Raw genomic sequence first — 27,018 nt, forward strand, 5'->3', positions numbered from 1 at the left:
AGGAGAAGGAGCAGAATTCTACATCTTGCACAGGCAACAGGAAGTGGTCTATCTCACTGGGCGTGGCCTGAGCATATGAGACCTCAAAGGCCACCTCCACACTGACACACTTCCTCCAACAAGACCATACCTACCCCAACAAAGCCACACCTCCTAGCAGTGCCACTCCCTTTGAGGGCCATTTTCTTTCAAACCACCACACACCCCATCATTGCCTTCCCACCCCACCCCCATTCTTTTGAATCACTGACTTCCCCGGATCTGCAGGTGTTTTTTCCTATGTATTCTATTTAAGGTAATGGCTGCATTAGAAGGGGGTAGAGAGTGATTGTGTTCCTTGTTTGAGTTATTCTGAAATTCCCGTATTATCTGCATAGTCAACAGAAAGATCTAAAATGAAGCATGTTCTGTTGTTTCAACATCTGTCATGAGTGGTGCGCCCTTCCTGGCAGCATTTGGTTAAAGATGTCACCTTCCCCTTTGCAGGTACTCAGCTGACCGTAGAAATCCACCCCCAAGATGCCATGCCCCAGCTGCTCAAGAAGTTTTCTTTGGCAAAACGTACGTATGTGTATGGGGCTGCTCAATAGAGGGTTGGCAGGGAGAGTGAGTGAGTCAGATTCCAGCCTGGATATCTTCTGAAAAAAAATCAAAGAAGGGCTTGAGCCTACAGCCTGGGAAAAGCGTTGACTCTCCTATCCACGTGCATTGCGTTGGTTCCTCTTCTTATTGCTGTGTCCACCTGACAAGAATCAACTTGAGGGAAGAAGGATTGATTTGGGCTCCTCGTTTGAGAAGACACAGCCCACAGTGACAGAGAAGACTTGGCAGCAGGAAGCTCCATGATGGCAGGAGAGTGCAGCTGGACTCCTTACCGCCGCCTGACATGGTGGTCAAACAGGAAGCAGAAAGCAGACAGGAAGTAGAGCTAGGCTAGAGAGACTCAAGACCTGCCATCAGTTACCCACTTCCTCCAGAGAGGCATCACCTCCTAAAGTTTCTACATCCTTCCCAAACTGAAATCTGGGGGCCAGGTGTCCAAACACATAAGTCTACGGGGCATTTCACAGTCAAAGCCCAACCTCAGTCCTGCTGTTCTGTGTCTCCGCCATGAGGCCCAGGTGATGTGGCATGTAACCAAGGGTGCATTCCCTCACCAGACTGTTGCTACCAGTGCTTTAAGACGCCATCTGTGGACTGCCCAAATTGTGGCGTGCACAGCGCTAAGTACTTTCCATGCCTCGGCTTTACATGTAGATGCTAGTATTTGCCCCATGTTTTTCAAGCCAGCAAAGTGGGGCTTGGAAAGGAGATTTGACTGTACAAGAAAGCTACCCAACCAAGAGAGAAAAACTCAGGTCCAAATCTGAAGCCAAATGTGACAGTTGTCAGCATGTGTAGGCAGGCAGGACCACGGCGACCCTCCATCCCTGCTCTGTCTTCACCCCGGCCTGCCTCTTGGGCTGATGGGGACCTCATAAGGAAAGGGGGGAGCGCTGCAAGAACAGCCAAGCTCAAGTCCCTCCCATGTCCACTCAATGAACCAAAACCTCCCTAGGCTATCCTGGCAATCCTCAGCCATCAGGGCCCCAGGAAGGCAGTCTGGCATGGCTCTGGATTCCACTGTGTGGTTTCACTTAACCTTCTTTTGGATTTTTTTTTTCATATAGAAAAGGAAGATAATAAGTAAATCTCCCTTGCAGGATTGTTCTAAGTTCCCAGTAAAGTACTAGCTACTCTGAACCCTGCCATTCCCTCTGAAGATGGGGGAGGAGGGGAAAGTCCAAGGAAAACAAGAACCTATTTCTGGGAATGGCAAGCACCTTCTCAACTTTCAGTTCTTATATTTACAGCCTTAAGTGGCTTCTAGGGGCATGAGACACCTGCCTTGGTGAGCCCACCCCCAACCTCATATGGCTTCATTAGAGACGGCGTCTTCCTGACCTGGCTTGGAACCAACAGCAAAAGCTCTTTGCTTCTTCCCCCAGGGACTCTCCTGTTGGCTGCCTTAACCATTCCACCTTAACCTCCCAGAATTCACAGCATCAGGCCACTTCCTCCGAGGGATACATGACCTTCTGGGTCCTGAGGTCCATGCACATTTCCTTCTGTGCCTCTATTATCATTCTTAACCCATAGTCAGTTCCTGTCTTGGGGTGATCTGGAAGGAGCTGGTTTGTACTCTCAGTGCCTGCAGCTATGTCCCGAGATGGCAGAACATGGAGGAGGGGTAGACCACTGGACCACAGCTCCATGTGGGCCTGAGGAAGGGTAGAAAGCCCTGAGATCAAAGACCACTTGGTTCGGCTCAAGGACCATAGATCCCTTTCCTGTCCTTCAGTCCCTGTTTCCAGCTGCTCCTCTGCCCCAGTGAGCCTCATGGAAGGTCTGGCCATGGTGCAGTGGTGCGTGGGGATGGGGATGTGAGGGAAAGCGTGACGTGGTTGGGCAGCCAGGACCGCCACCTAGAGAATCGGCAGAGCTTGCTTTTCTGTTCCTTCTGAAGTATCTCTGACCTTTGGGCTATTACAGGTTTACAAGGTGACAAAAATGGAAACATGAGACCCCGGCAGCCTGGAGGGAAAGACGCCCATGGTGAGTCCCAGGCCTTCTCTGGGGCCTCTAGAGAAAGCAGTGAGTTGGTCTCATGGTCCAGTCTCCAGTCAATTGGTACTGGCTGACTGGGACATCAAGTGTCTGAAACAATCCATGAATTTGGGAGAAAGAGTGTCATGATCGACTAGTAATGTCTGCTATGGACACAAGTGTAGAAGGAAAAGCTGTAATGTCAGATTTCATCCAATGCTAAACATTAACCCCTTCTGATTACAGAACAGTCCACTACAAAAGACACTAAAATCAGAATTCAGAGTGATGAGAATTGGGAGCTGAAAATGTAGCTCAGGTGGTAGGATGTCTACCTAGCATGCATGAAACTCGGGGTTCAGTCCTCAGAACCAGATCAACTGGGTATGCTGACATACTCCTGTAATCCTAGCACTCGGAGGTGGAGGCAGGAAGATCAGAAGTTCAAGGTCACCCTCTGCTACACAGAGAAAACAAGCCTGAACTAGAGACCCTGTCTCCAAAAGAAAAAGAAGAAAAAAAATTTAACCTTAGATGGAAGACTTGAAATATAGCTCAGTGGTAGAAAACTTATCTACCATGTGCAAGGTTCTGGGTTCAATACCCACCATCTCACAAAAAAATGCAAATAAGTAAATAAAATAGAGTGTCAAATGTCCATAAATGGGGATCATGTGAGTAGCAGGTTAAGGCAGAGAAACACTAAATGAGGTAATAGGAGGTGATAGGTGGTCTGGCTTGGAATCCTGCTTTTTCCCCTAATTTGTTTTCTCTAGGCCTCAGTTTCCCCCTTGGTAGGCCAGATGCCGTCTATGGCTCCATGCACATCTGCCTATTTTGCTTTAGAATTTGAATAAGTTAATTAACGCTACTGGTGTTTTAAATGTCTTCATACAAAATCCTATTTTCCTATTTGAATCTTACATAATCTGCTCAGAAGGTAGGTTTAATGAGGCATGAATCATCGTGGGTATTTTGAATATAAAGTATCAAATATTGTAAAAATGGAACCAGGAAAGAAGGAACTAATACAATAGAATTTTTAACCCCATTTTAGAAACGCCATCCTCAACAGGAGCGAGGAAGAGCTAAACTGAGTGGAAGCCTGGGTGGCGTGAAAGTCCGCTCGACACTCACTTGTCACTTGGGTGCTGCTGTCGGGCAGTGACGGGAGCCACTCTGATGAGAACTCTGAAAAGCGGGGCACTCAGCAGGAGCTGGCCAGTTATCCCCCCCTCTGGTGGGGGTGGCTGCCTTTGGACCACACTACCTGGGTTCATGGTTATCTGCATTAAGATATTCCAGCTCCAACTCCATGGGTAAACATGAGCCCAGATGATGTCAGCCCCCGAGTCCCAGATCTGCCTCCCAACACTGACTGAGGCCCTCCTGTGTCCAGTGGGGAAGCCTAGGTAGATGCTGGCCATAAACCAACATCAGTGTTCAGTTGTTTTTTTTTTTTTTCTTCCTTTCTACACTTGTGGCCTGATTCCTACACAAGGAGCCTCCTACGGGACCCAAGTGGCCAGCTTTGCCAGGCTTTCTTATACCCAGCATGCCTTGAGGTACCTTACAGCAAGCACATGGCCATGGGACCCTCCCTGATTGAGAATGCCAGGGTCCAACAACACTGCTTAAATGTTTCTTACAGGAAAAAAAAAAAAAAAAAAAAAAAAAAACACTAAATATCAGAGAGAGAAAGATTCCATCAGTAATTACCTGGTCACAACTGTGTTAGCCAAGGTCTTTAGTGCTGAATCTTCAGGGTCTTCAAAATAGTCTCAAGTGTGGATCTTCTAGATGACTGTAGGGGTCATCACAGTTCCCAAACCACTTTGTCCAAAGGAACCCTTCTAGAAGGTACAGCTCTCAGAATGAGTGTTTCGGTGTCAGAAAGGTTAAACAGCCACGGAGCCTCCGAGGCATCACAAGGCTTGGGCTCCCAACCCTCCTCAGTGGGTCCCCTGCTCACCTGGTTTCCCTGTGTTTCCAGCCTACCCCTGGGACAGGTCCAGCTTGAAATCCATGCCCCTGGACCTGCGGCACTTTGAGAAACTTGATGCCTCTGCCTCACAGGTAGGAGAACTGGCCCCCTAGCTAAGGGCCCCAAAGGTGACTTAGCGCTCCCTAAGTCAGGATAACCGACCTAGCTCCAGGCCCCTCTTGAACATACCTGGAGTAAACCAGATGGCTAGCCTAGGACTGTCCTTTCACAGCGTACATTTGTTCCTTTCCTGTGGCTGTGATCGAATAACTGACAAGAGGCAGGTCCATGGAGGAAGGGTTTGCTTGGGCTCATAGTTCAAGGAGTTATGGTCCATAGGGGCAGGGAGGCCATTGGCATTGTGAGCACGGGGCAGCTAGACACATTGCAACCCCAGGCAGGAAGAGAACAGACAGGAAATGGAGCTGGCCCTAAAACCTGCCCTCCAATGACCTACTTCCTCCTGCAAGACTCTGCCTCCTAAAAGTCCCACAACCTGGGGACCACCATCTGGGGACCAAGGGTTCCGATACATGAGCCTAGGGAGGACATTTCACGTTTAAACCACAACAGTATGGCTGAGGAACAGAAGGCCCAAGGGTTGTGTTTAAATGCATAGGAGGTGTCTCAGCTCCTTTTCTGTTGCTGTGATGAAACACCATGACCAAAAGCACCTTGGGGAGAAACGGGTTTGTTTCATCTTGAAACTTGTAGTCCATCATCCAGGCACAGCGGGGCAGGACCTCAAAGCAGGCAGCTGAGAAGCAGGAGCTGATGCGGAGGGCGTGGAGAACACCGCTTACTGGCTTGCTCCCTGTGGCTTGCTCAGCTTGCTTTCTTGTAGCAACCAGGACCACCAGCCCAGAGGTGGCACTGCCCACGGAAAGCTGGGTCCTCCCACATCAATCATCAACTAAGAAAATGCACCCCAAGCTTGTCCATAGGCCAAATCTGGGAGGGGTATTTTCTCAGTCAAGGTTTCCTCTTCCCAAATGATTCTAGCTTGTGTCAAGTTGACATGAAACAGGCCAGCACGGATGTTTTAGTAAATATTAACCATGACCACAGGTTGCTATAGCTACCCAGATGCCCACCTGGCTGGCCCCAGATGAAGGAGAAACGCTGAGATGGCTCTAGGGCCTGGGATTCAACTGGCCAGCACATTTACCCCCAGACAGCCTCTGCCCTCCTGGGCTCTGCTCCAGCTTCCAGCCTGGGGGAAGAGTGACCGGCCATAGGGGGCAGATGTTAGACTCCCACACTCCCCGGGCTCCAATGCACTCTGCTCTTCCTGCTCACAGGTGACAGTCAAGAGTGGCCTAGAGGAGCTGGTGAGCGACTTGCTCCAGGAAGCCCACAGCGATCTGGAAAGGGTCCGAGCCATCTGGATCTGGATCTGCCACCACATAGGTACACCACCAGGGGGCAGCACTGCCCCCCCCACTCCTGTTTCTGTTGTCTGCTTAGTGTGAGGAGTGAGTTAGGTCAGAGAGAAGGGTTCCCTAGTGCCTGAAGTTACCAAAAACTAAGAAAGGAAGATAAATCTACCCTCCAGACCTGGGTCTTCACCCTGAAGCTGCCTTCCCTGGGTCCTGGATTCCTGGTGAGCCTGTTCTACAAAGAGAACCTGGAACAGGCCATCTCCAAGAAGGGTGGCCTCAGGCTGGGGACAGCACAGCTGTCTGAAGAGCAGCAACAATACCAGAAGGTCCTAAACCAGTGCCAGGAAGGGCAGGTGCTCGCCTCCCTGCCTCCTGATGTCACATCCATGTCCTCGGCCACTGGCTTCCACCTACTTCCGGGGTTTTCAGAGCCTTTGCAGGGACCTAGGCCCGAGCAGCTGGCCACTGCTCTCCATAGGGCAGACTTGGGACTCTCACCAGGTCCTGACAAGCCATAGAGGAGGCTAGCAAGGGCCTGCTACCCCTTGCTGAGGCCCTCAAATGGGGAGATAGTGACCTATCAAGTAGTGGGGTGACCCTTAGTCCTTTGACATAAAGAACAGCCAGTGTTCTGCCCTGATTCCCTGAGGCTCTTCTGTCCTCCAGGTACAGCTTAGAAAATGTACTCACCTACCTAAGGTCTGAACCTGAGGGAGGCTACCTCCTCCCCTACACCACCATCAGCTTTTTTATTTTTTTCAGATAAGGTCTTATTATTCAACCCTGACTAGTCTGGAACTCACTCTGTAGACCAGACTGGCCTTGAACTCACAGAGATGGGCCCACCCCTGCCTTCTGAGTGCTGGGATTAAAGATGCTCACTGTGAGGGCCTGGTGGTCCTCCCTGCTTCGGCCTTGGTCTTCCTTTTGCCCCCTACACCAAAGGTGGCATGTCCTCTCTCTGGCTAGGTTGGGGTTCTGTTCCCATTCATGCCACTGTTTGCTCCTAAGCGCAGCGGGGGGGGGGGGGGGGGGTGGAGGCCATGCTGTGGGCTCTGTGGCTTTCCCTTCCTCTCTAAGCCGGCCTCAGCCACCTGGGAGCCCTGCGTGCTCACATGCGTGCTCACAGCCCCTTCCTCTGTCCCCCAGAGTACGACATGGAGGCCGCCCAGGAGAAGGACCGCCAAGCCTTCAAACCCACTGACATCCTGAGGACCCAGAAGACCAACTGTGATGGCTATGCTGGCCTCTTCGAACGGATGTGCAGGTATGAAAGGCCGCCTGTGATAGGCTGGAGTCCCGGGGCTGTCACCCGACTGCGTCCTTCTTTTCCTTCTGAAGTCCTCTGTGCCTCTGCCCCCATGCCAGGCCTGGAGCTTGAGTTTGCAAACTCTGCTTAGGAATCCAAGTGAGTCCTGAAAAGGTCAATTTCTCCCTTTTTAACACCAGTGTAATTGACTTTGGACCATCTGCCGGGCTTCGCCATGCATTAACATAATGGCAGATGAATGCACAGAGATAATTTGGTTATAAAAGGCCCCTTTTCTGCCTTCTCCCTTCACTCTACAGCTGAAGGTTAAAAAAAATGGCAGGTTTGGAAGCAAGAGGACAGTGGCTGTTGATATCGAAGGGACATTGTGAAAGGCTGTCCTTTGGGGTCGGGGAGGGATCTCTACGCGAGGATTCCAAAAGTCTACCTGGAGTGACCCAATGATAGGAAAGCTTGGTACTCGGGTGGCGGTTCTCTGTCCTTGGGCCCCCTTCTCAGAGCTATGGGCTGAGCATATGGCACAGCCGCAGGCCTAGGAGAGAGAATGGGCCACGCTACTTTCCAGTATCTTCTAGACAGTCTCAAGGCTGGAGGAGCCAAACTGATCCCTACATCGCCCTCTGCTGCCTTTTCTGAAGTCTCCTGGGTTCCTCTAGGGAACAAGCAGGAAGTCCTGGGGGTCACCAGCAAGTCCCCTCCCCAGAAAGGGAGTGAATGGCTGTGTCTCCTAACTTGTGTGTGTTATGTATATCAGGCTTTCATTTCATAGCTTTTTATTGTGGGTGATGCTGAGGAATTGAATCCAGGGCCTTTCCCAGGGAAAGCAAATCATCTACCACTAATCTCCTATGGTGTCTGAAACAGAGTCTAGCTGTGTGTAGCTCAGGCTGGCTTTGAACTCGCTATGTGGCCCAGGCTGGCCTAAGTGCTGGGATTATATGAATACCTCAACTGTTCTGATAATAACTTAAAAAAAAACACTACTATATTTATTTACATCTCTATCTCAAGGTGGGGGGGGCACATATACATGCCATAGCATTCATGTGAAGGTCAGAGGTCAACTTTCAGGAGTCAGTTCTCTCCTTGTAACATAGGGTACTGAACTCAGGTCATTGGGCTTGGTGGCAAGTGCTTTTTTTTTTAACCCATTGAGCCATCTTGCCAGCCCACTAGTAACTTTTTTGTGAATTTAAAAAAAAAAAATGCTCACTGTACAATAATCTGCAAAACTGTACAAAACAAAGAAAACTAAGTGGCCCTGAATCCTCCACCTGACGGTCGCAATAGCGACGTTGTCCTTGTCCCTTCCCAGGCTTGTTCTCAGCACAGTTGTTCTCTGGGCTCCTTTCTTTCTGCCTGTGTCTTTCCGCCTCCCTTTCTGCCTCTCTGTGAACGCCTGGCTCCGAACTGCTCACACAGTAGGCCCTCAACAGGCCTTTACAGAGTGACGAGGAGAGGCGGGATGTGCCTGGCAGACATGTGTGTGTTTTCTTCTAAATAACAGAACCCCACCAGGATGCTTTCAGCGCCCGCCTGGCATGTTTCAGAATGTGGTTGTTTTCATAGGAATTTGTAGATTTGAAAACAGTTGGGGTTGTGTGTTTAATGTATTCATCCTTTCACAATTTCATACATACAGGATGTCCTTTGATCGGATCTCCCATAATCCTCTCTTATCCTCCTCCCCCTCCCTCAAACTGAACCCCTTCTTCCCCACAGGCCCCCCTCCTACTTTCACATCTTTGGGGGCCACTGTATCTAATTAGGGCTCTCTGCATGAGTGGGAGTTACCTAGTTAAACAAGGGCGATTGACCACTGAAAAACAGGACTCTCCTTCCCCCAGCAGCCATTAACTACCTATAGCTTCTCAGAGAGGGGTGGGGCCTCGTGAGCTCCTCCCCCATCCTTGATGGACATGTCAGGGGCCCGGTCCAGCAGAGGAATGGGCCCTACTCCTGCAAGTAGCCGAGCTGCTGAGCATCCTGATAAGCACTTCTGTGTTTCGCCAAAGCCTAGGGGCTCACTGTAGAAGCGCTTCTTGCACAGCCAGAAAGACCTGGGTTCCCATCCCTGACTGACCACTCACGGGTTTTCGGGCCTCGGTTTCCTCATCTGTGTGGCAACAGGACAGCTGGGAAGAGGGAATGTGGCATTTGGAGGTGTCGCTCAGCTGACTTTGGAATTGCTGTGTTTTTTGTTTGTTTGTTTGTTTTTGTTTTTTTTTTTTTTTTTAAACTTGCCCCGTCTTTCCTAAGCATAGGAGCATTTTTGCGGAACTTTCCTGCAGACTCTGCCAGCCCACCCACATAGATTCAGAAAACTGACTCTTGTCTTGATTGAAACTGTCAGCTCTCTGACCGGGTCCAGATGCTTAACGATGGCCACATCCTGCCCTGCAGCTCATCATTAAAATACACCCCAACATTTTACATCCGTTAAAGACTCAACTGAGCAGTGACCGTGCACAAAACCCCTTGCACTGGGGGGGATGCTTAACAATAGCTCCCAGTTCTGTGAATCACTTAACTGTTGCTTTAAAGATCCCTAACCCATTCATGTATGGCTTCCCTAAACCCCTTCGCCCCTGAAATGACGGCCAAACGTTTGGCAAATTCATTAGCTGAGTCCTTAATAACTGCAGACATGCAATGCACACTTGCTGATTTAGGCTGCTGGGCTGTCAGGGTGGCCTCCTAGAGAGAGCTGTTCTCAGAGACCAGCGCTGCTTCCTGCCCAATCTTCGGCCTCCTTGCAAGGCCTCATTAAAGACGGATTTAATAAAGTGGTTTGGTAAGGACTTGGATATTTTCAGGCATTTTTCTCTTCCCCCTTTTCTTTCCTGAGTTTCCAATGTGACGTGTTTTGTGAGTCCTGCCCCTCGTCTGTATAACTGCTGGTCCAGTTTCTTTCTGACTTCTATCACTGAGCATTAAGTCTCTCTTTAGCCTCCATTGCCCACAGCCTTAATTGATTCTGCCTAATCTCCTTGCAGGGGCCAAGGTTAATTCCCCAGGCTCCTGCCACAGAGGCAGCCTGCAGTAAATTCTCTCCCCCTGTAATCACAGCCCTAGCACCACGAGCTAGCAGATTTTCCAGAGATGTGAGATAACCAGGAGTTTATTACCAGTCTGAGGCTTTGACACTGAGCAGGCTGGTTGTCACCAATCATATGTCAACAGCATTTCCGCCCATCCATCTTCTAGTGTCACACAGAGCAAGGACAGAGGCATGCCTGCTTAGATGGCTGCTGCTGGTCAATATGACCACAGTGGTCACCCAAGCCTCTTGGGAAATGTGGATTCTCCGGGAGCTGAGTAGTCTTTTTCTTCTTTTTCATCAGTGTCGGAGACTGAACCCAGAGTCTTGTGCATGTTAACCAGCTGAGAACTCTATCACTGAGCTGCACCTCCAATCTTCTATTAAGTTTTTATTTTAAGACAGCATCTCTATGAGCTGCCCAGGCCGACCTTCAAATCACTCTGTAACTCGGGCAGTTTTCCTACCTCAGTCTCCGGAGGAGCTAGGACTGAAGGCCTGCACCCCCAGGCCTGGCTTGAACAATTCAGTTATTGCCAGCTCCAACTTTGTCACATAACCACCTTTGAAAGGGACATCAAAACTCCCCTTCCTTACAGACACACTGGTGGAGGACAAGAACTTGAATTCTATTCCTGTAGCAAACCGTCTTTTAATTTTGCTGAAAGCCTTACAAATTAAAGCAGAATCTTGGTCTACAAAAGTTCTGGTGTGATTCAAAAGCTCTCAGACTGTGCCTTAGGATTGCTACACCCCAGCTTCACGTTAGCCCTTAGCTGGCTGTGTGTCCCCAAGTCAGGGAGCCTCTTTCTCTGAACCACCATTAGATGAGGAACCTCTGAGATGATAGCTCATGGTGCCAGAGGTGGACAGATGTGTAGCAAGGATGGAGAGAAACATAAGTTTATAAGAAGTCAAGAACATACATTGTGAGAGAGGCCATTGCTTATGCCCTTCTGCAGCATAGTAACCACACTTTTTCAACAGGACAGTGGAAGAAAAGCACGTTTCAGTCACCGTGCTCAGAAGCTGCTGTGTGCAGAGTGTCCCTGCCTGCCAAGCCCTTCATCCACACTACCAGTAGGGCTGGCCACCCACAGGCTATAGCTGCATCACACAGTTCCTGTGGCAGGGCCTGGACCATGTCTGTATCAAAGGACCATCACGGTCTTGACCCACCACCTCTTCAGTCAGTAGCCAGGGACACACCCCAGCAAGCCATGGGGATATACCCCAGCAAGCTGGTATGCTCAAAACTTTGGTAAGTGACAAGAATGCATTCATGGGAGCTAAGGCAGCTACAGAAGCCAGCCAGGGTCACAGGTGACGTTGCTTTCCATTTGCCTGCTCAGTGTATGTTCTTCAGGCCCCAGGGGATGGCCAAGTGTGCTACTGAAACCTCACAGCATCAGCTGGGTCTCTGAGTCCTGGCCCTGCCTGGGGATAGGCTACAGCTTTCTGTTCCCGCCTGGAGTACCAGCCTCCAGACAGCCCAGGGCTTGAAAGGAATCCGTGGCATTGGTGTATACTAACTAAGACTTTTCTTTTTTATTTAAATATTTTTATTTTATAATTAATTTAATTTTACATGTCAGCCACAAATTCCCCTGTCCTCCCTCCTCCCATCCCCCAGCCTTTCCCCCCAATCCACCCTCCATTCCCACCTCCTCCAAGGTAAGGTCTCCCCCTAGGGATTCAGCCCAGCCTGGTAGATTCAGTTGAGACAAGTCCAGTCCCCTCCTCCTTGCACCAAGGCTGAGCAAAGTGTCTCAGCATAGGCCCTAGGTTCCAAAAAGCCAGCTCATGCACCAATGACAGGTCCCGGTCCCACTGCCTAGGGGCCTCCTAAACAGTTCAAGCTCATCAACTGTCTCACTTATCCAGAGGGCCTGGTCCAGTTCCATGGGGGCTCCTCAGCTATTGAGCAAACTGGTGGTGAGAGGGGGCAATGGAGGGCAGGGGTCAGGGGAAAGAGAGCTTAGGGGAGCAGGGGTCCCAGCTGGATCAGGAACAGTGTGGGAGAACAAGGAAAGATATACCATGATAAATGAAGACCCCATGGGAATAGGAAGAAGCAGAGTGCTAGAGAGGTCCCCAGAAATCCACAAAGATACCTCCACTATAGACTACTGGCAATGGTTGAGAGAAAGCCTGAGCTAACCTACTCTGGTGATCAGATGGCCAAACAACCTAACTGTCATGATAGAACCCTCATCCAGTGACTGGTGGAAGCAGATGCAGAGATCCACGGCCAAACTCCAGATGGAGGTCCAGGAGAGTCCAATCGGCGAAAGAGAGGAGGGATTATATGAGCAAGAGATATTGAGACCATGATTGGAAAAAGCACAAGGACAAATAGCCAAACTAGTGGAAACACATACTTTTCTATTAGGGGGTTAGGGAAAAAGACACTCACACTCTCTCATGATGGTTTCCTTCTTTATTCTCCTCTGTTCTGTATTCTTTCTGTGTTCTCTCTACTGCATACTTTTTTTTCTACAGCTATATACCCCAACAAAGTTTTTCAGGCAATATAGGAATCACAATGTGGCTACATTCCATTTTTCAAGTGAATGATTACAATGAATACAAAACAAACAGTAAAAAACAGCATGTTTTCCATATCCCTTACATGATTAAACATTTTATGTATTACAGGTGAAAAACAAATTATCCTAAGAACCCATACACATTCATACCCAAGCAACTTGTTATAGATCAACTGCGTGGGCAAGCAAGGTGTTCTTCTCAGTCGGGTCTTTTACTGGCAGGCTGCATTTTCTTTGCAGTTACAAAGAAAGGGCCAATTACTTTATTACTCATCTTGAAAGGTAATCTTATAGGGAATCTTAAAGGAATCACAAACCTAAACTTTTATATATGAAAAAGAATCAGTCAGCTCTACTTTAAATCTTTAGGGTGCATACCCACTCATCAATAGCTTTTTATATCAGGAGACTGAGGGGGAAATGGGTACAAGGAATTAATCATCATCACCTTTGGTGATTAACCAGTTCAGCAAGAAAAGTGTGTCAGCTAGTAATAATTGGGCTCCTTTGTTCTTGTTCCTTGACCTTAGAGTCCCTCACTCAGCTATGTGCCTTCCTAAAACTTTAGATTATCTTCTTGGGCTTTTTATCTCAAAGCTTTTTGACAAAAACATCTTAGTCTAACTTAGTTATTTTCAAAGGTTTCTTTCAGGTGTGATGCACTCCAGAACCTGTGAACACATCTTCCAACATTAAGGTTAAAAGAATTAAAGCTAGCTGGGCTACTGGGACTCAGTTGTTTTTCTTAATCATTAACTTGAGCCATGAACTAATGCAGCTCCTTAGCGGGAACTAATAGGCCCTAACTGTGTAACATTTCCTTGTATTTACTTTTATTTATCAAAATTCTGTATAAGCTATCATTATTATTATCAATTAGACAGTACAATTTAGGGAAGAATCATCTTCATGACAATCCACAGATAAAATTGCCCTATAGAGCAGGATGATTCCATGAGATAAACACACTACATTACAGGCAGTGGGGATCTCCGCACACCCATTCACGCCATGCCAGACACCAGAGAAAGATGGCAGCAGCAAACATGTAAAGGCACAGCAGAAGCAAAAGACATTCTGGGGTCTGGGGTCTTGGAGCTTTGCCTAACCAAGGTTGACCCATCAGACAGTTTCCTCCTGGTGAGCTGACACCTTGAACTTCAATTGCCACCTGCTGCTCCTCTGACATGGCCAACGGCAGCTTTCTCCTGGTATTCTGGGTGTCTCAGGAGACTTGCTCATGAGTCCTGCATGCAAGTTGGCTTTGCAAATTCAGATGCACAACACCCCCTCCCCCCGTGCTGACGATGCACTGACACTGGTACTGTCAGGACTGTCCAAAGGGAAAGGTTCTACAGCCTGAGGTGGTGAGACAGATGGCCTTGGGCCACATTTGGTGTTGGCAAATCAAGCTATTCTGCAGGAGGAAACCTTTCTCAGCCTTGATGCCTTCTTCAACAGTTCTCCCAGCTCCTATCCCAGAGTTACCAGTGCTTTGCTTTCAGTCTGGTGTCTCAGTGACAGTTCACAGAGCCTCCTGCCTTACAAACATGAGCATTTCCAAGGCAGCCACAGAGCCTCATCTTGGAACAGTCTTTTATTGGGTTTGTTGTGTGTCTTGTGCTGTGCCCCAGTACCCATTCTTGGGCTTGGCACACCATTTATATAGTCAGTGGTCTTTCAGTGATATGAAAGGGTTGCGGATCATGATCTGACCAGCAACCAGAGAGGCTGGATGCAAAACTACTAGGTCTACAATCCTTGTTTTATACATATGAGTTCTCTTACTTCATATAAAAGCTATGGATTATTGACAACACTTTACATTGTGACTTCTGTCCAATTCATCTTGCACATGGCTGCCAGATAATAAAATATCCTCATGCCATACTCCAGCAATGCATAAACTTACAGCTGAGTTCATTTTTCATCTTAGTGCTGCCACTGGCATTCCCCACAGCCCTTCCTCCTTCTCCTCAGCCTGTCAGAGGAGAATCGCCCCCTGGAGATCACTTAATGCCAACCATTCTTTTTGCCCATAATGAGCCTAGCAAGGTCACTGCAGGTGACTGTAGAGGTAGGAATAGAGTCCTGATTTCCTGGCTGCACCCTGTAGCCACCCACACCAGCTTGGAACAATACAGGTACATGTCACTGTGGTCCTTTCTCCCTCCTGGGCTGGCCTTTCCTGCTATTCCTCACTTGCTTCTTCAGGTCTTCTCTCCCCCTTCTTCTCCTGGTGGAAGAATATCCCCCAGCATGCTGTTTAAAACAGGCTTCTCCCAGGAAGAGGTCCAGACTGCCTACATGGGTTCCCAGTTTACTCCAGCACCCAGAGATGGTGTGGATGCTAAACGCTCCCTTCTTTCCTTCTTTCCTTCCTTCCTTTCTCTCTTCCTTCCTTCCTTGATCTCCATGCTTTGAGCAGAAAGAGCAAGCACCATCAAACCGTCCAGAGCCCAGCAGTTCCACTCACCACTTGCCCCTACTGTGAAATGAGCCATTTCAAACATGATGGTTCTCAGGACTTCCCTTTGCCTCCACAGCAGACTAAAATTTATATACACAGCATTCTGAGCAACAGTGAGAAATTATCCACTGAAGGATATAACTTAAGTTGTGTGTATAGATTTTCCCACTTCTAAAGGTAACACATACTCATTGTTTTAAAAGGGTGTTGTGCTCCCCCCTCCCGGGTTTTTGGTACTGGAGATTAAATCTTGGACTTCATGCATGCAAGGCAAGGACTCTGCCCCTGAGCTACAGCGTGCCCCCCCCAAAAAAAACCAACAACTAAGTGCAGAGGAATTTAAAGAAATAAAACCAGTCATAATCCCATTGCCAAGAGATCAAGAATCCCTCCCACTCTCTGCCCTCATTCTCCACACATACACACATTTCACTCAGAGAGACTGTCTGCAGTGGCTTCCTGCCCCTGGAACCTTCTGCTCTAGGACTCATTTTGGACCATCACCAGCAGAAAATCCTGCCATCAGGGTCTAGCTACTCTTGGTGTCTGTCAACAGGCTGTCCCCAAGTGCTCCTGAAGTATTTTTTACAGGGCTCAGCTGCTATCATCTCATGAGACTGCCTGGGAATCCCCGGGGCCCAAACCCCCTTTGACACTGTGGGCAGAAGGACAGGAACCACCGAATGTCATCCCCTGCAAGTAGTCTCAGTGACGTGGTCTCAGCATGGCTCTGCAGGTAGAGGAAGGCTAAAGCGGACATGGCAATACATCATCTTCATCTGCATGTGGGCAATGTGAGAAAGGAGAAGCTCTTCAGTTTCATGATACCACATCTGCCCCCATAACTCAACAACGATGTGTTAAGTGTAGATCAATATTCAGTGCGGCATTCTCCTAAATACTAGCTAAGTATTCATCTTCACGGGGAAACCTCTCCCTATCCTCACAGGAAATGCATGATCATCTTACCCCATTACTCTAAGACCTCTTTGTGTAAAGTGATCATGGGGATTCAGAAAGGATGCATGTAGAGGGTGCCCACGGAACCGGCCCTGCTCCCTGAAGCAGGCATCAGAGAGATGCTCAGGGTCAGCACTGGTTGGGGGGCGGGGCAGTTGTTGGTGCAAAGGGGTTCCATGAAGAGTCACTTTGGATATCCAAGACTCCATAGGCCTGTGAATTTATTATACTGGTTTTGGGGGGAATGCAAGAAAAGTGTTGGGGCAGTACAACTTTTCCTAATTCACAGAAGCAGCACCAGGGTCCTGGCAGCACCAGGGCTAGCAGCCTCCAGTGGGTCAAGCTGGCACTGTCCGTTCTTCCATCGCCATGGTGGGAGGAGCTGTGGAGGAGGAGGGCCAGTGGGTGCTGGGGCCTTGCTGATTCAGCCTTCAGGAGCCTTGCTGATTCAGGCCGGGAGTGTTGGCCACAGCCCAGGCCTGGTTTTATGTCTCCAAAAGTGACTGGCACCCATCTCCCTCAGTCCAAGTTCCTCAAAAGTGGTGCCTGCTTTGCCTTTAACAAAAGGGATACATTGTCAAAAAGACCCCAAAGCCAGGGCCAGACAGTCAATGTTTCCACTCATCACAGAACAGATAGAGACTTCAAAACGGTGACTTAGTTTCTATGGCTGTGATGATACACCATGACCAAAGCAACTCAGGGAGGAAAGGGCTTATTTGGCTTACACTTCCACATCACAGTTTATCACCAAAGTAAGTCAGGACAGGAACTCACACAGGGCAGGAACCTGGAGGCAGGAGCTAATGCAGAGGACATGGAGGGGTGCTGCTTACTGGCTTGCTCTCCAAGACTTACTCAGCCTGCTTTCAGACAGAACCCAGGACCACCAGCCCAGGGGTGTTCCCACCCACAATGGCCTGGGCCCTCCCCCTATCGATCACTAATTAAGAAAATGCCCTACAGGCTTGCCTGCAGCCCAATCTTGTGGAGACATATTCTCACCTGAGGCTCCCGCCTCTGATGACTCCAGTTTGCGTCAAGCTGACATGAAACTAGCCAGTACAGTGGCCCAGGCAGGCAGGCAGTGAAAGACATTAATGCAGCATGGTGCTTTCTGTTCCCTATTCAAGAAAGCCAAAACTGATGGTCAGGTATCCTGGCAGCCACTCCACTCTCCCTAGGTCTGGACACACCAGCATGCCTGCCCTTCCCGTCCCCATGCAGGTATGCTTGGGAGAGCATAGGCAGGAGTCGGATCTCAGCTCGCCCCTGCCCCCACCTCCTGCACCCTCCTGAGGTGTCCTGGCTTTCCCGGCCTCTGTGCACAGCTCTTTTGTGTTGGTTTTCTTCCAAGAGCATCTTGGTTTCCCTACTCCCTGTGTTCTTGAGGCCACCCTCACGCTTGTCCTCATTTTTCCTCCTGAGGAGCGGTGCAGCGGATCATGTCAAGCAGGCCCTGGGGAGACACTTCAGAAGTGAGTTGAAGCGTCTCAGGGGAGTAGCAAACAGCAGGGCTGCAGCCGGTCTGCACAGGCAGGGCCTGCCAGCACCATGGCTTCCTGTGCCCACCCCCAGCACTCCAGCCCCATCTCACACCCATGTCCCTCCCCCAGGATCGCTGGTGTACACTGTGTCACCGTGCCTGGCTACTCCAAGGGCTTTGGCTACCAGACCGGACAAAGCTTCTCTGGAGAGTTCGACCATGCCTGGAATGCTGTGTACCTCGAGGGCCATTGGCACCTGCTGGACAGCACCTGGGGCAGTGGCCTGGTGGACACTACCACCTCCAAATTTACCTTTCTGTAAGTACGAGGCCCCCTGTGCCAAGTGTCTGGTCTGTGTGTAGGGTGGGGGGCACAGGTCGAAGGAGGGAGGCATCTGGGGGGAAGGAAGAGCCAAGTGGGAGAGGAAGGCTGGACAGCCTTGCCTAGGTACAGTTGCCTTCCCCAAAGCTGATTCTGGATCACTTGTGAGGAGCTGGAGCTTCTCACCTTTCCATGACTAGATCTCTCCTCGGACTCCCCATGGTGCCCCTTCCAGCTAAACCCAGGAGCCCCTCCGGTTTGACCCAGGCCATGTGTGAAAAGGGGCAGGTCCTAAGGAGCCTCACTGCCAGCAGCTATATGCTCAGATTCTCCATCTTCTCCTCCCACTTCCTGTTCTCTGAAGAGGAAGGAGGAAGAAGAAAGAGGCTGGCGGAAAGGAGAGCTCTAGGTGGGGCGGAATCACCCTGGGCCCCCATGGTACAGGCTGGATGTGGTCATCCTTCAAGGCTCGGACAACCCTGGACTTATCCTACAGCCCAGCATGACATTCTCATGAGTTGTGTTGTCCCTAGGCAGCCTTGATCATCTTTATTTGGGAAACTGACTGTTCTCTCGGATGGGTGCAGTGAAACCTTGGCACTGCCACGCTTACCCTACGTACATCTGTTACCCTCAAGAGTGCCTCCTGAGGCAGAGCACAGCCTCCCCAAGCCCAGGCTGAGTCTCTCCTTCCTTCTCTTTGTTTCCACCTCTGACCAATCCCAAGGGGCCACGGAAGTTCCCCCACTGCACAGCCCCCCAGACTCAGGGACAAGAAGGGTCCAGTGGAACTGGAGCACTGGCCCCTTGCCTCCCCACCTCTCCATGCCCTCACTGCCCACACCTGCTCTAAGGGTCATGCTTTTGCTCCATTCAAATTCCTTTCGGGCATTAAACACAGAGGGGGCCATCCTTTCTGACCCACCCTACCCCTAACATCCTAAGGCTCTGAGAGTAGGTCACAAGTTCATGCTGTGGCCTTCTCGCAGAAGGAGCCTCAGATCCTGTGTGGCCCCAGGGTCTGGACACAGCCATTTAAATGAGTCTCCAGTGCCCACCTTAGGACCACAGATGGTACCACTTCCACTCAGTTGCCAGCAATACCCCTCCAGTGGTTGGGTCAACTGAATAAAGGTCTCCCAAAGCTCCCCTGTGAGATGCCCAGATGTGAGTGAAGGTGGTCAGGCCTACTCCTACACAGGGCTCCTAACCACGCCTTCCTCCACTCCAGCTACAACGAATTCTACTTCCTCACCCACCCTGCCCTGTTCATTGAGGACCACTTCCCAGACAACAAAAACTGGCAACTGCTGAAGCCGCCTCAGTCTCTGAGGCAGTTTGAGAACAACATGTACCACAAGAGTGAATTCTACAACAAGGGCATGCTGAGTGCCCACCCTGAGACGTCCATGATCCGAACAGGTAAGGAGAGGCAGGTGCACAGGTCGGGCACCAGCAGTGACCGGAGCCCCTCCCACTAGAGTGAACCAAGAAAAGCAGACCACCAGACTTAGTTCTCTCCCACAACTGGCCTGAACTGACACTTGTCATCCCCTGACACACCATGGGGACCATGGCAGGGGGGTGTTTGCACACTCTGAAAGGCAAGACCTGATCCCAGAATCGCAGTCGTGGGTCTCAAAGGATTCTCCCTAGAGGACTGTTTCCCCTGACTCTCTGAGAATCCAGAGCCTGGTCCGGCTCTTGGCACACAGTGGGATGCAGGAAGGCTGGTCAGTCCACTTCCCCCTTCTCATCAGAGCCATACCCTACCCATCAGCACCAGCTCTGCCACCAGGGGGCCTCCATGCATCCCAGACAGAGGCCTGAGCTCCTAGAGGCAACCAGGTAGGGTGGCCTGAGGAATGTTGGCATTGACCCCATCCTACACTGCAGGGTGATGGAGGAAGGGATGAGGCAAAGGGTGCAGCCAGGGGCCAGCCAGAGAGCAGGTAACTCTTGCCCCTTGCACTTCCCTGTGGATTTCATGACCTGGATACAGAGACTCCGTGGCCTCTGGCAAGTAACAGACATGTGGCCGCTCCGGGTGCAGAAGCCACAGGCGCGGCTGCTCAGGCTGCTCGCTTTGAATCTCATTTCCTGCACCTGGGGCTGCTAGAGGTCTGTGGTCTCTAGTGTGAGACATTAAACCGCAAGAAAGACTCCAGCAGACCACAACAATGTCGCAGTCATGTCGCTGAGTTGAGTTTGCCTTTTTTGGGAGACATAAAAATGTAAACACCAGATTTCTTAATTTATACTAATCTAAAACTCAATTCCATATGCATGCTACAGATTGGAGGAATTTTTCTTGGTGGTTGTGAGTTGCCTTAAGAATAGGGATGGGAGAGAAGCAAGAGAGGGAGGCTGAGGGAGGGAGCAAAAGGGAAGAGAAGGGAGAGAGTCTGGAGATGGGGGCGTGGTCAGTGGGTGCAGGAGGGAAGGAAGAAGCAGGAAGGATGGAGGGGTACCTGGGATGCCTCCTCCAGAAGGTCTTTGGGGTCCCCAGTGCTTCACCTCTGAAAATGGTGGGTTCTCTGAAAGAGCCCTCCAGTATCCCTCCAGCATGTCCGGCTCACCTGAGGGCTGGGCCAGGCTCTCTGAAGCCAAGTCTTTAGGGTGAGTCCTTGCCAGGTATGGAGGATTAATAGTGAACATCAACCAGACAGCCTTCTCTTTTGCCAGCCTCCGCCCATGAACAGGGCTGGAGAAGTGGCTGGGGCAAGGGATGGGGTGGCCAGCTTCTAACAGAAGGCCGAGCTCTGAGAGCAGGCACTGTCCTGGGGAGCCCTGGAAGCCCCAATAGAAAAAGCCCTCATGAGCTGCAAATGCCAGATGGAAGACAACGACCTAGCTAAAAGTACACAAAAGTGCCAGTCAAGGTGGGCTGGAGTGAGAGGGGATGGACTTGCCAAAGCCCGTTCCAGAAACACGGCTATGGCACTCCTATGTGAGAAGCAAGTATGGGGAGGGAAAACAGAAAAATGCCCTACTAACGCTCCTGGGCACTGATCCCTGGAGGGAAGGCCTTCCCACTGCTTAAGGTAATGCGTTCGTATGACAGCTGTTGACACCAGAAAGAATCACCACTGTGGAGGGATGTGAGAGTAATACCTAAGAGTTGCAGGGGCTGGAGAGATATCACCGTGTTTAAGAGAGCTTGGTGCTCAGCCAGAGGCCCTGAGTTCTGTTCCCAGCACCCACATCCTTTAGTCAGCTCACTATCACTTATAACTCCAGCTCCAGAGGATCCAGCGCCCTCTTCTGGCCCCCACAGTCACCCACACACATACGACATTCACACAAAGACATACAAACATGCACATAAAAATAAATCTTTTGGGGGGGGCGGGGTTTTGAGACAGGGTTTCTTTGTGTAGCTTTACGCCTTTCCTAGAACTCGCTTTGTAGCTCAGGCTGGCCTCGAACTCACAGAGATCCACCTGCCTCTGCCTCCCGAGTGCTGGGATTAAAGGTGTGCGCCACCACCGTCTGGCCTATAAAAATAAATCTTTAGAGAGAGAGAGAGAGAACTGAGGGACATGGCGCTCTTTCTGCCCTTTGAGCCCCTCCCTGCTCTGGAGTCAGGTAAAACATCCAGACAGGCTTCACCTGTTGTAAACCAAATGGGAAAGGAAAGGAACACATATGGCCGGGGCAGGGTTTTTCTTCAACCCCTTCCCCCCAGTTATCAGCTCTTTCAAAAATATTCACCTAAATGAAGCAGAAGAATACCATGTTCAGTGACATCACATTGGTAAAATCAAACTTGCTAGGAACATTTATACCACAGACACGGACACACCCTGTAAATCACATCTTCCCCCTGAGATCTAGTTGTTTAGCATTCACCAGCACATACTGGACCCATCTCACCTGACCCGGACTTCCTCTCCACAGTGAATGGGAAAGCCACGATCACCATTGAGAGCTGTGCCCCGACACTGTTCATGTTCATGCTCAATGGCAAACAGGAGCATGGGTTGCTGAGCCTCAGGAAGAATGGGATGAAGCTGGAGGTGTACCCTCCAACCATGGGCACCCACAAGCTGCAGATCTTCGCCAAAGGCAACTCTGACATCTACAGCTCAGTGCTAGAGTACACACTCAAGTGCAACTACGTAGACCTGTCTGTCCGGCTGCCCGCTGAGCTTCACCAGCCCGTGGGCCCCAGCTGGTTCTCCGAGCAGATGGGCATCACGAAGCCCTCCCACCCTGACCCCATCATCCACACCAGTGATGGTCGCTGTTCCGTCAGCTTTGGCGTGGAGGAGGGCATCAGTGTCCTGGCATCCCTCCATGGAGATGACGGCCCCATCACCGAGGAGACGCAACGGCGATACATCTTCCAGTTGAACCGGGAGAAGAGGACAGAGCTGAAAGTCCAGCTGCCCCACGCTGGCAAGTTTGCCCTTAAAATCTTTGTGAAGAAGAGGCAAGAGCAAGGCAATTTCGTCTTTGTCTTCAACTACCTCCTGTGCTGCGCCAACACCAAGGTGAACTGGCCGATGTTCCCCGAGAGCTTCGGCAACTGGGGGCAGGACAATGAGCTGCTGGAGCCTCTCTCCGGTGTGCTTCCGGCCAATCGCAACATACCCTTCAAACTGAAGCTGCACGGCATTGCCAAAGCCCTGGTGAAAGGGCAGGACACGTGGCCCCTGACCCTTAACCCCGAGGGATACTGGGAGGGCAGCTGCAACACCGCTGGCTGCCAAGAAATCTACGTCATGGTGCTAGAGAATGCCAACCACAACTTCTACTCCTACATCCTGAAATACAAAGTGAACGACCAGTGAGGGGCGGCATACCCACAGCCTCCCAGGGCTAAGGCCAGCCCTGCCCAGGGAGGGCCCAAGAGAAGTGCAGAGAGCCTGGGACACCGCTGATCTGCATGAAATGACTTCTAGGCTTCTGCCTCCATCTCCCAGCTCTGTCCCAGGCACTGAGGAATTTGTGCTGCTGGGGGCTTCCACTCAGTGTGATTGTGGACGGAGGGACAGAGGCAAAGGCCCTTTAGAAGAAAAAGGTGCTATGTAAATCCAAGGTATTGTGAAGTGTATGCCCGTGCCTAGGCCTGCTCATCATGTGTTAGTGCTATGTTGTAGAGCTGGGTGGGAAAGCAGAGATGTCGCCCATGTTGAAAGATCTCCATACCATGCCTAGAGAATGATGTCTGAGGCTGAATCTATCATCGGAGAGGCCAGCCACCCAAGTCATACAGTGTTCCTCCACTGCTTCTGGACCCCAGGGGATGCTGGGCCTGCCCTTCTTCCGTTTTCCTAGAGCCTCTCCATTAACCCTTTCATGCTCTTCAAGAGCTTGCAGAAAGGGAGATGTGGAAAAGAAGCCAGCTGACCGTCAGCCAACTAGAGGCTGTTATCTCCCAACCCCTGTGAGTCTCTGGGATGGGGCAAGGGCAGAAAACAGCCGTGTGCACACAGGGATGTCCTGGGTGGGGACCAGGGCTGGAGTGGTGTCTTTGGAAGTCCGGCAACGCACGCGTAAGGGTGAAGCTCCTTAGTCCATGTGCCTACCAGAGTTCAGCTCAGGGCCTAGGGCTGACCTCCCCGCCTGAGCCCAGGCCCATCGTCAGTTTTTCCACTGGAACCTCAAATGCCTACACGACCGGTCAGGAGCCTGGCTGGTGACCTGCGGCTTCCAGGGTCCCTTACAAGCAAAACCAGGCTGAAGGGACCACCGCACGCCCCTGGAGAGAATGTTTGTCCCTGTCTCTGAGAAAAGCCCTCTCATAGCCATTTCCCTCCTGTCTTTCTCTGAAATGACAGCTTCTGCCCTGAGTTCAGCCTTCTGTTGGGAACAGCCGAGGGCCTCTTACTTGCTCAGGCCTGTCCTAAAAGACCTCAGCTGCCTAGCTGGCCCTCAGCAGCACCTGAGGCTGGTGTTTCCATGGCAACGGCCGAGGGACCGGCAGTCTGTAGCAGGCAGCAGGCAGGGAAGGCCTGAGAAAGGCCCCAAGAGGCCGCTACAATACAGTCCCAGTGCACAGACGCACTCCAGCCTGGTCCCCACCGAACTTCTGGGTTCGAGGGGTCTGCCCGCTCTGCCTATCTCAGGACCCCCATCCTTCACTTCTGAGAGCCACCCCACCTGTCCTCAGGCCATGTGGATGCAGCCAGAGCCAGCCTGGGATCCTCATAGCCTCCTTCTCTTCATGGCCCCGTGTTGGATTCTGGGACTGTAGAGGTTAACAGGAAGGACTCAGCCATAGCCATCCAGACCTCTGGGTGGGTGGTCTGCCTGGGGGGGGGGGCGCGATCTGAAGATCCAGAATCCCAGAAGCCTCAGTCCTTCACCCCCTTCAGCTCCTTTCCCGCAGTACCCCACTGCCACTCACCTGGTACCAGATACCCACCCTCCACCAAGCTGGGCAGCCTCACTAGTTATGAGCATGGCCCCTGGGGGCTGAGCTGCCTTGGCTTGTGTGCTGGGTCCTCTGGCAGTCTTCAGCTGTCCACCTCTTGTCCTTCATTCCGGAAAATGCACAAAGACCCCGGAAGCATCACCCTGCACACCACTACGAGGTGGAGTGGAAACGGTGGAGTTTGCCCAGCCTGGAAACAGCCTTTCCTCACCCCTTTTATTTTACAAGCAGGAAGAAGTGTGCTATGTGCTAACAAAATAAGTGCTTTTGCGATTCCTGCCACACACACACACACACACACACACACACTAGACACAGCCCTGACGGCCACTGCTAGCCCTGCAGATGATGATACCCATGTTTTTCAAAACCGCATGATGAGTCCACCTGGGAGCTTGTAGAGCTTGCTACCCCCCACAAAACAGGAGCTGTCCTCAGCACCAGAGACCCAGGCCGGCCTCTCCCAGCGCGTGGTGGGTCATCCGCGCACGCCCCTGACTCCTCATTTAACCAGGCAGCCCCCCTTTGTCAAGGCAGCTGTAGGAGCACTCAGAAAAACGCCTGCATTTCTTTCCACGGAAGTAAAGATACATGAAACTAAATCCAACCTTCATGAATTTTTACACGCATGCTGCTCAGGCTGGAAATTTGGAGGTTGCGTTTTGAAGGCTTTTTATTCAAATCCCCCTCTTTGTCTCCCGGTCCACGAGTCCCAGTGGCCGATCGAATGGCACGAGCGCCCCCTGGTGGTCAATGTGCGAAGTTGCCACCGCTGCAAACACCCGACTGGATCTCTGATTGTTAAAAAATCACTAGGTGCTTTCTTGTCCCTCGTGGATACGCCGAGGTCAGCGTTGCCATGCAGACTGTGAGAAGAGCCTGGGGAGACTTCCTGGCTGGCGTGGTGAGAAAACACAGAATGTGATAAGAATTAAGAGTGTTTTGCCCAGAAATCTTTTTCCTGAGACAGAAACCCTGGACACAAGCCTGCCTGGCCGAGGTCGCTTTGATCACACTCATTGCTATGCCAATGACAGGCTGAAACTGATCAAACTCAGCATTTTGCCAGGCAAGCCCCAGGATGGGTGCCAGGATGCAGAAGGATGGGGCGTGGCGGGCCAAAAGGGAGCAATTAACCTCTTTTCCGTTGGCTTCAGAAGTGCCACCGTCTCAGCTGGACTGCTCTCTGTCTGATTGTGAGTATTTTGAGTTCTCCATATGTTTCATTGTCCCACCAGGATGGACTTCTCAAGGCCCGCTGAGATTAAAGAGACGTAAATAGATTAACTGAAGCATGAAGGATTTGAGCTAGATATAAAGAGCCGTTTCCTGTCGTGTATAGCAGGAGGGACACGTTGCCAATAAAGTCTGTGAAATTCTCAAAGGACTTGAAAAGGAGAAAAGTCTCCCCAGTGTTCTGGAGTTTTCTTTGCCATGCTTGCTGAAGCGGTTGGGTTCTCTCTCCACTAATTCTTGGACTACACTGGTTGACCCGCAGTAAACGTGGGGTTAACGGTGTGACCGCACGGCTCACGACTGTCAGATTTCTAAGGTACTTCATCTGAAGTCTGTCATTTCTTTTCATTTGGAGTCCGTAGCCAGAGCTGCAGAGGTGACTGTTTCTTCTAAGGTGTGGGCTGAATTGTGTGAGTCGCTGGCTGTTGAAGATGCTCTCTCCTCACTTTGTTGCTGGGGTTGTTTTTCAATAAAATTTATATTCATTTTTATCCAACAATGTAATTATCGATCCATCCTTATCGCTGCTTTCACAAGGAGGAAAGAAAAAAAAACAAGAAAAAAAACACTTTCATGTTCAAAGGATGCTTTTAAAAAAGAAATCAATGTCCCCGCCATTTGAATGTGATGGCGAGATGCAAATGGGGTGTTGGGCAAATAGCTATTCCACATTAAAGAAAACATAATTAGGTCAGCCCCAGCCCTCTGCGGCTCACGTGCCTTTGAAGAATTGGAAGGCCGTGTTTCTTTCATTGAATCTTGTTTAACTTGAACATTTTAAAGTCAGTCCAAATTTCTTTTTATAGTGGGAGAAGAAAAATGTGCCAAAAATTTGCCTGTCAACCTACTTTTGGGGTTTTGAATATATAATATGTTTCTTGATATTCATATACATACAAGAAACTTTCCAGGTTGCCTAAACTGATTACTCATAAATTAGACATTTAGGGGACTAAAGGGAAAAAAATGAAAATCCAGACACCTCTGAGAAACTGCTGTAACCATGGAAACCATTCTCATAGCTGTAGTGTGAAGGGCAAAAAGATTTGTGTTCCCAAATCTGGGCTTATCATGTCCCTCATTGCTAGACACAAAATCGAGACGTGTTGCGCTTCATCCTTGGGGTGGGGGGTCCATGGATGAACCAACTCTTTAATGACAAGCCAAGCAGAAGTCAGAACAAAGAGTCTTCAGGTCTTCCGATCGGTAGGACTAAGCCTTGAATTATTGGAACATGCTGGAAGTTCCCACCCAGGGGCTGGAAGAGATTGACCTCCAATGTTCCTTCCAGTCCAGAGACTTTGTGAAGCTGTGGCTCTGTGAACGGATGGTGGCAGGCACCAGCCTGGGG

General features: G+C 50.5%; 1 protein-coding gene across 1 annotated transcript in view; it reads left to right on the forward strand.

The window, feature by feature from the left end:
* The window catches only part of Ky (kyphoscoliosis peptidase), a 41,550-nt gene extending 15,387 nt beyond the window's left edge, over window positions 1–26,163 (forward strand). Inside the window, exons 4-11 of the mRNA XM_028869939.2 lie at window positions 487–561; window positions 2,533–2,595; window positions 4,580–4,662; window positions 5,872–5,980; window positions 7,102–7,219; window positions 17,858–18,046; window positions 19,281–19,471; window positions 21,950–26,163. Of these exons, the coding sequence (XP_028725772.1) occupies window positions 487–561; window positions 2,533–2,595; window positions 4,580–4,662; window positions 5,872–5,980; window positions 7,102–7,219; window positions 17,858–18,046; window positions 19,281–19,471; window positions 21,950–22,845 (1,724 nt within the window). The 3' untranslated portion in view covers window positions 22,846–26,163. The remainder of the gene's footprint in view (window positions 1–486; window positions 562–2,532; window positions 2,596–4,579; window positions 4,663–5,871; window positions 5,981–7,101; window positions 7,220–17,857; window positions 18,047–19,280; window positions 19,472–21,949) is intronic.
* The last annotated feature ends 855 nt before the right edge of the window (window positions 26,164–27,018 follow it).

The sequence above is a fragment of the Peromyscus leucopus genome, chromosome 7 (assembly GCF_004664715.2).
Source record: "Peromyscus leucopus breed LL Stock chromosome 7, UCI_PerLeu_2.1, whole genome shotgun sequence".
NCBI classification, from domain to species: Eukaryota; Metazoa; Chordata; class Mammalia; order Rodentia; family Cricetidae; genus Peromyscus; species Peromyscus leucopus.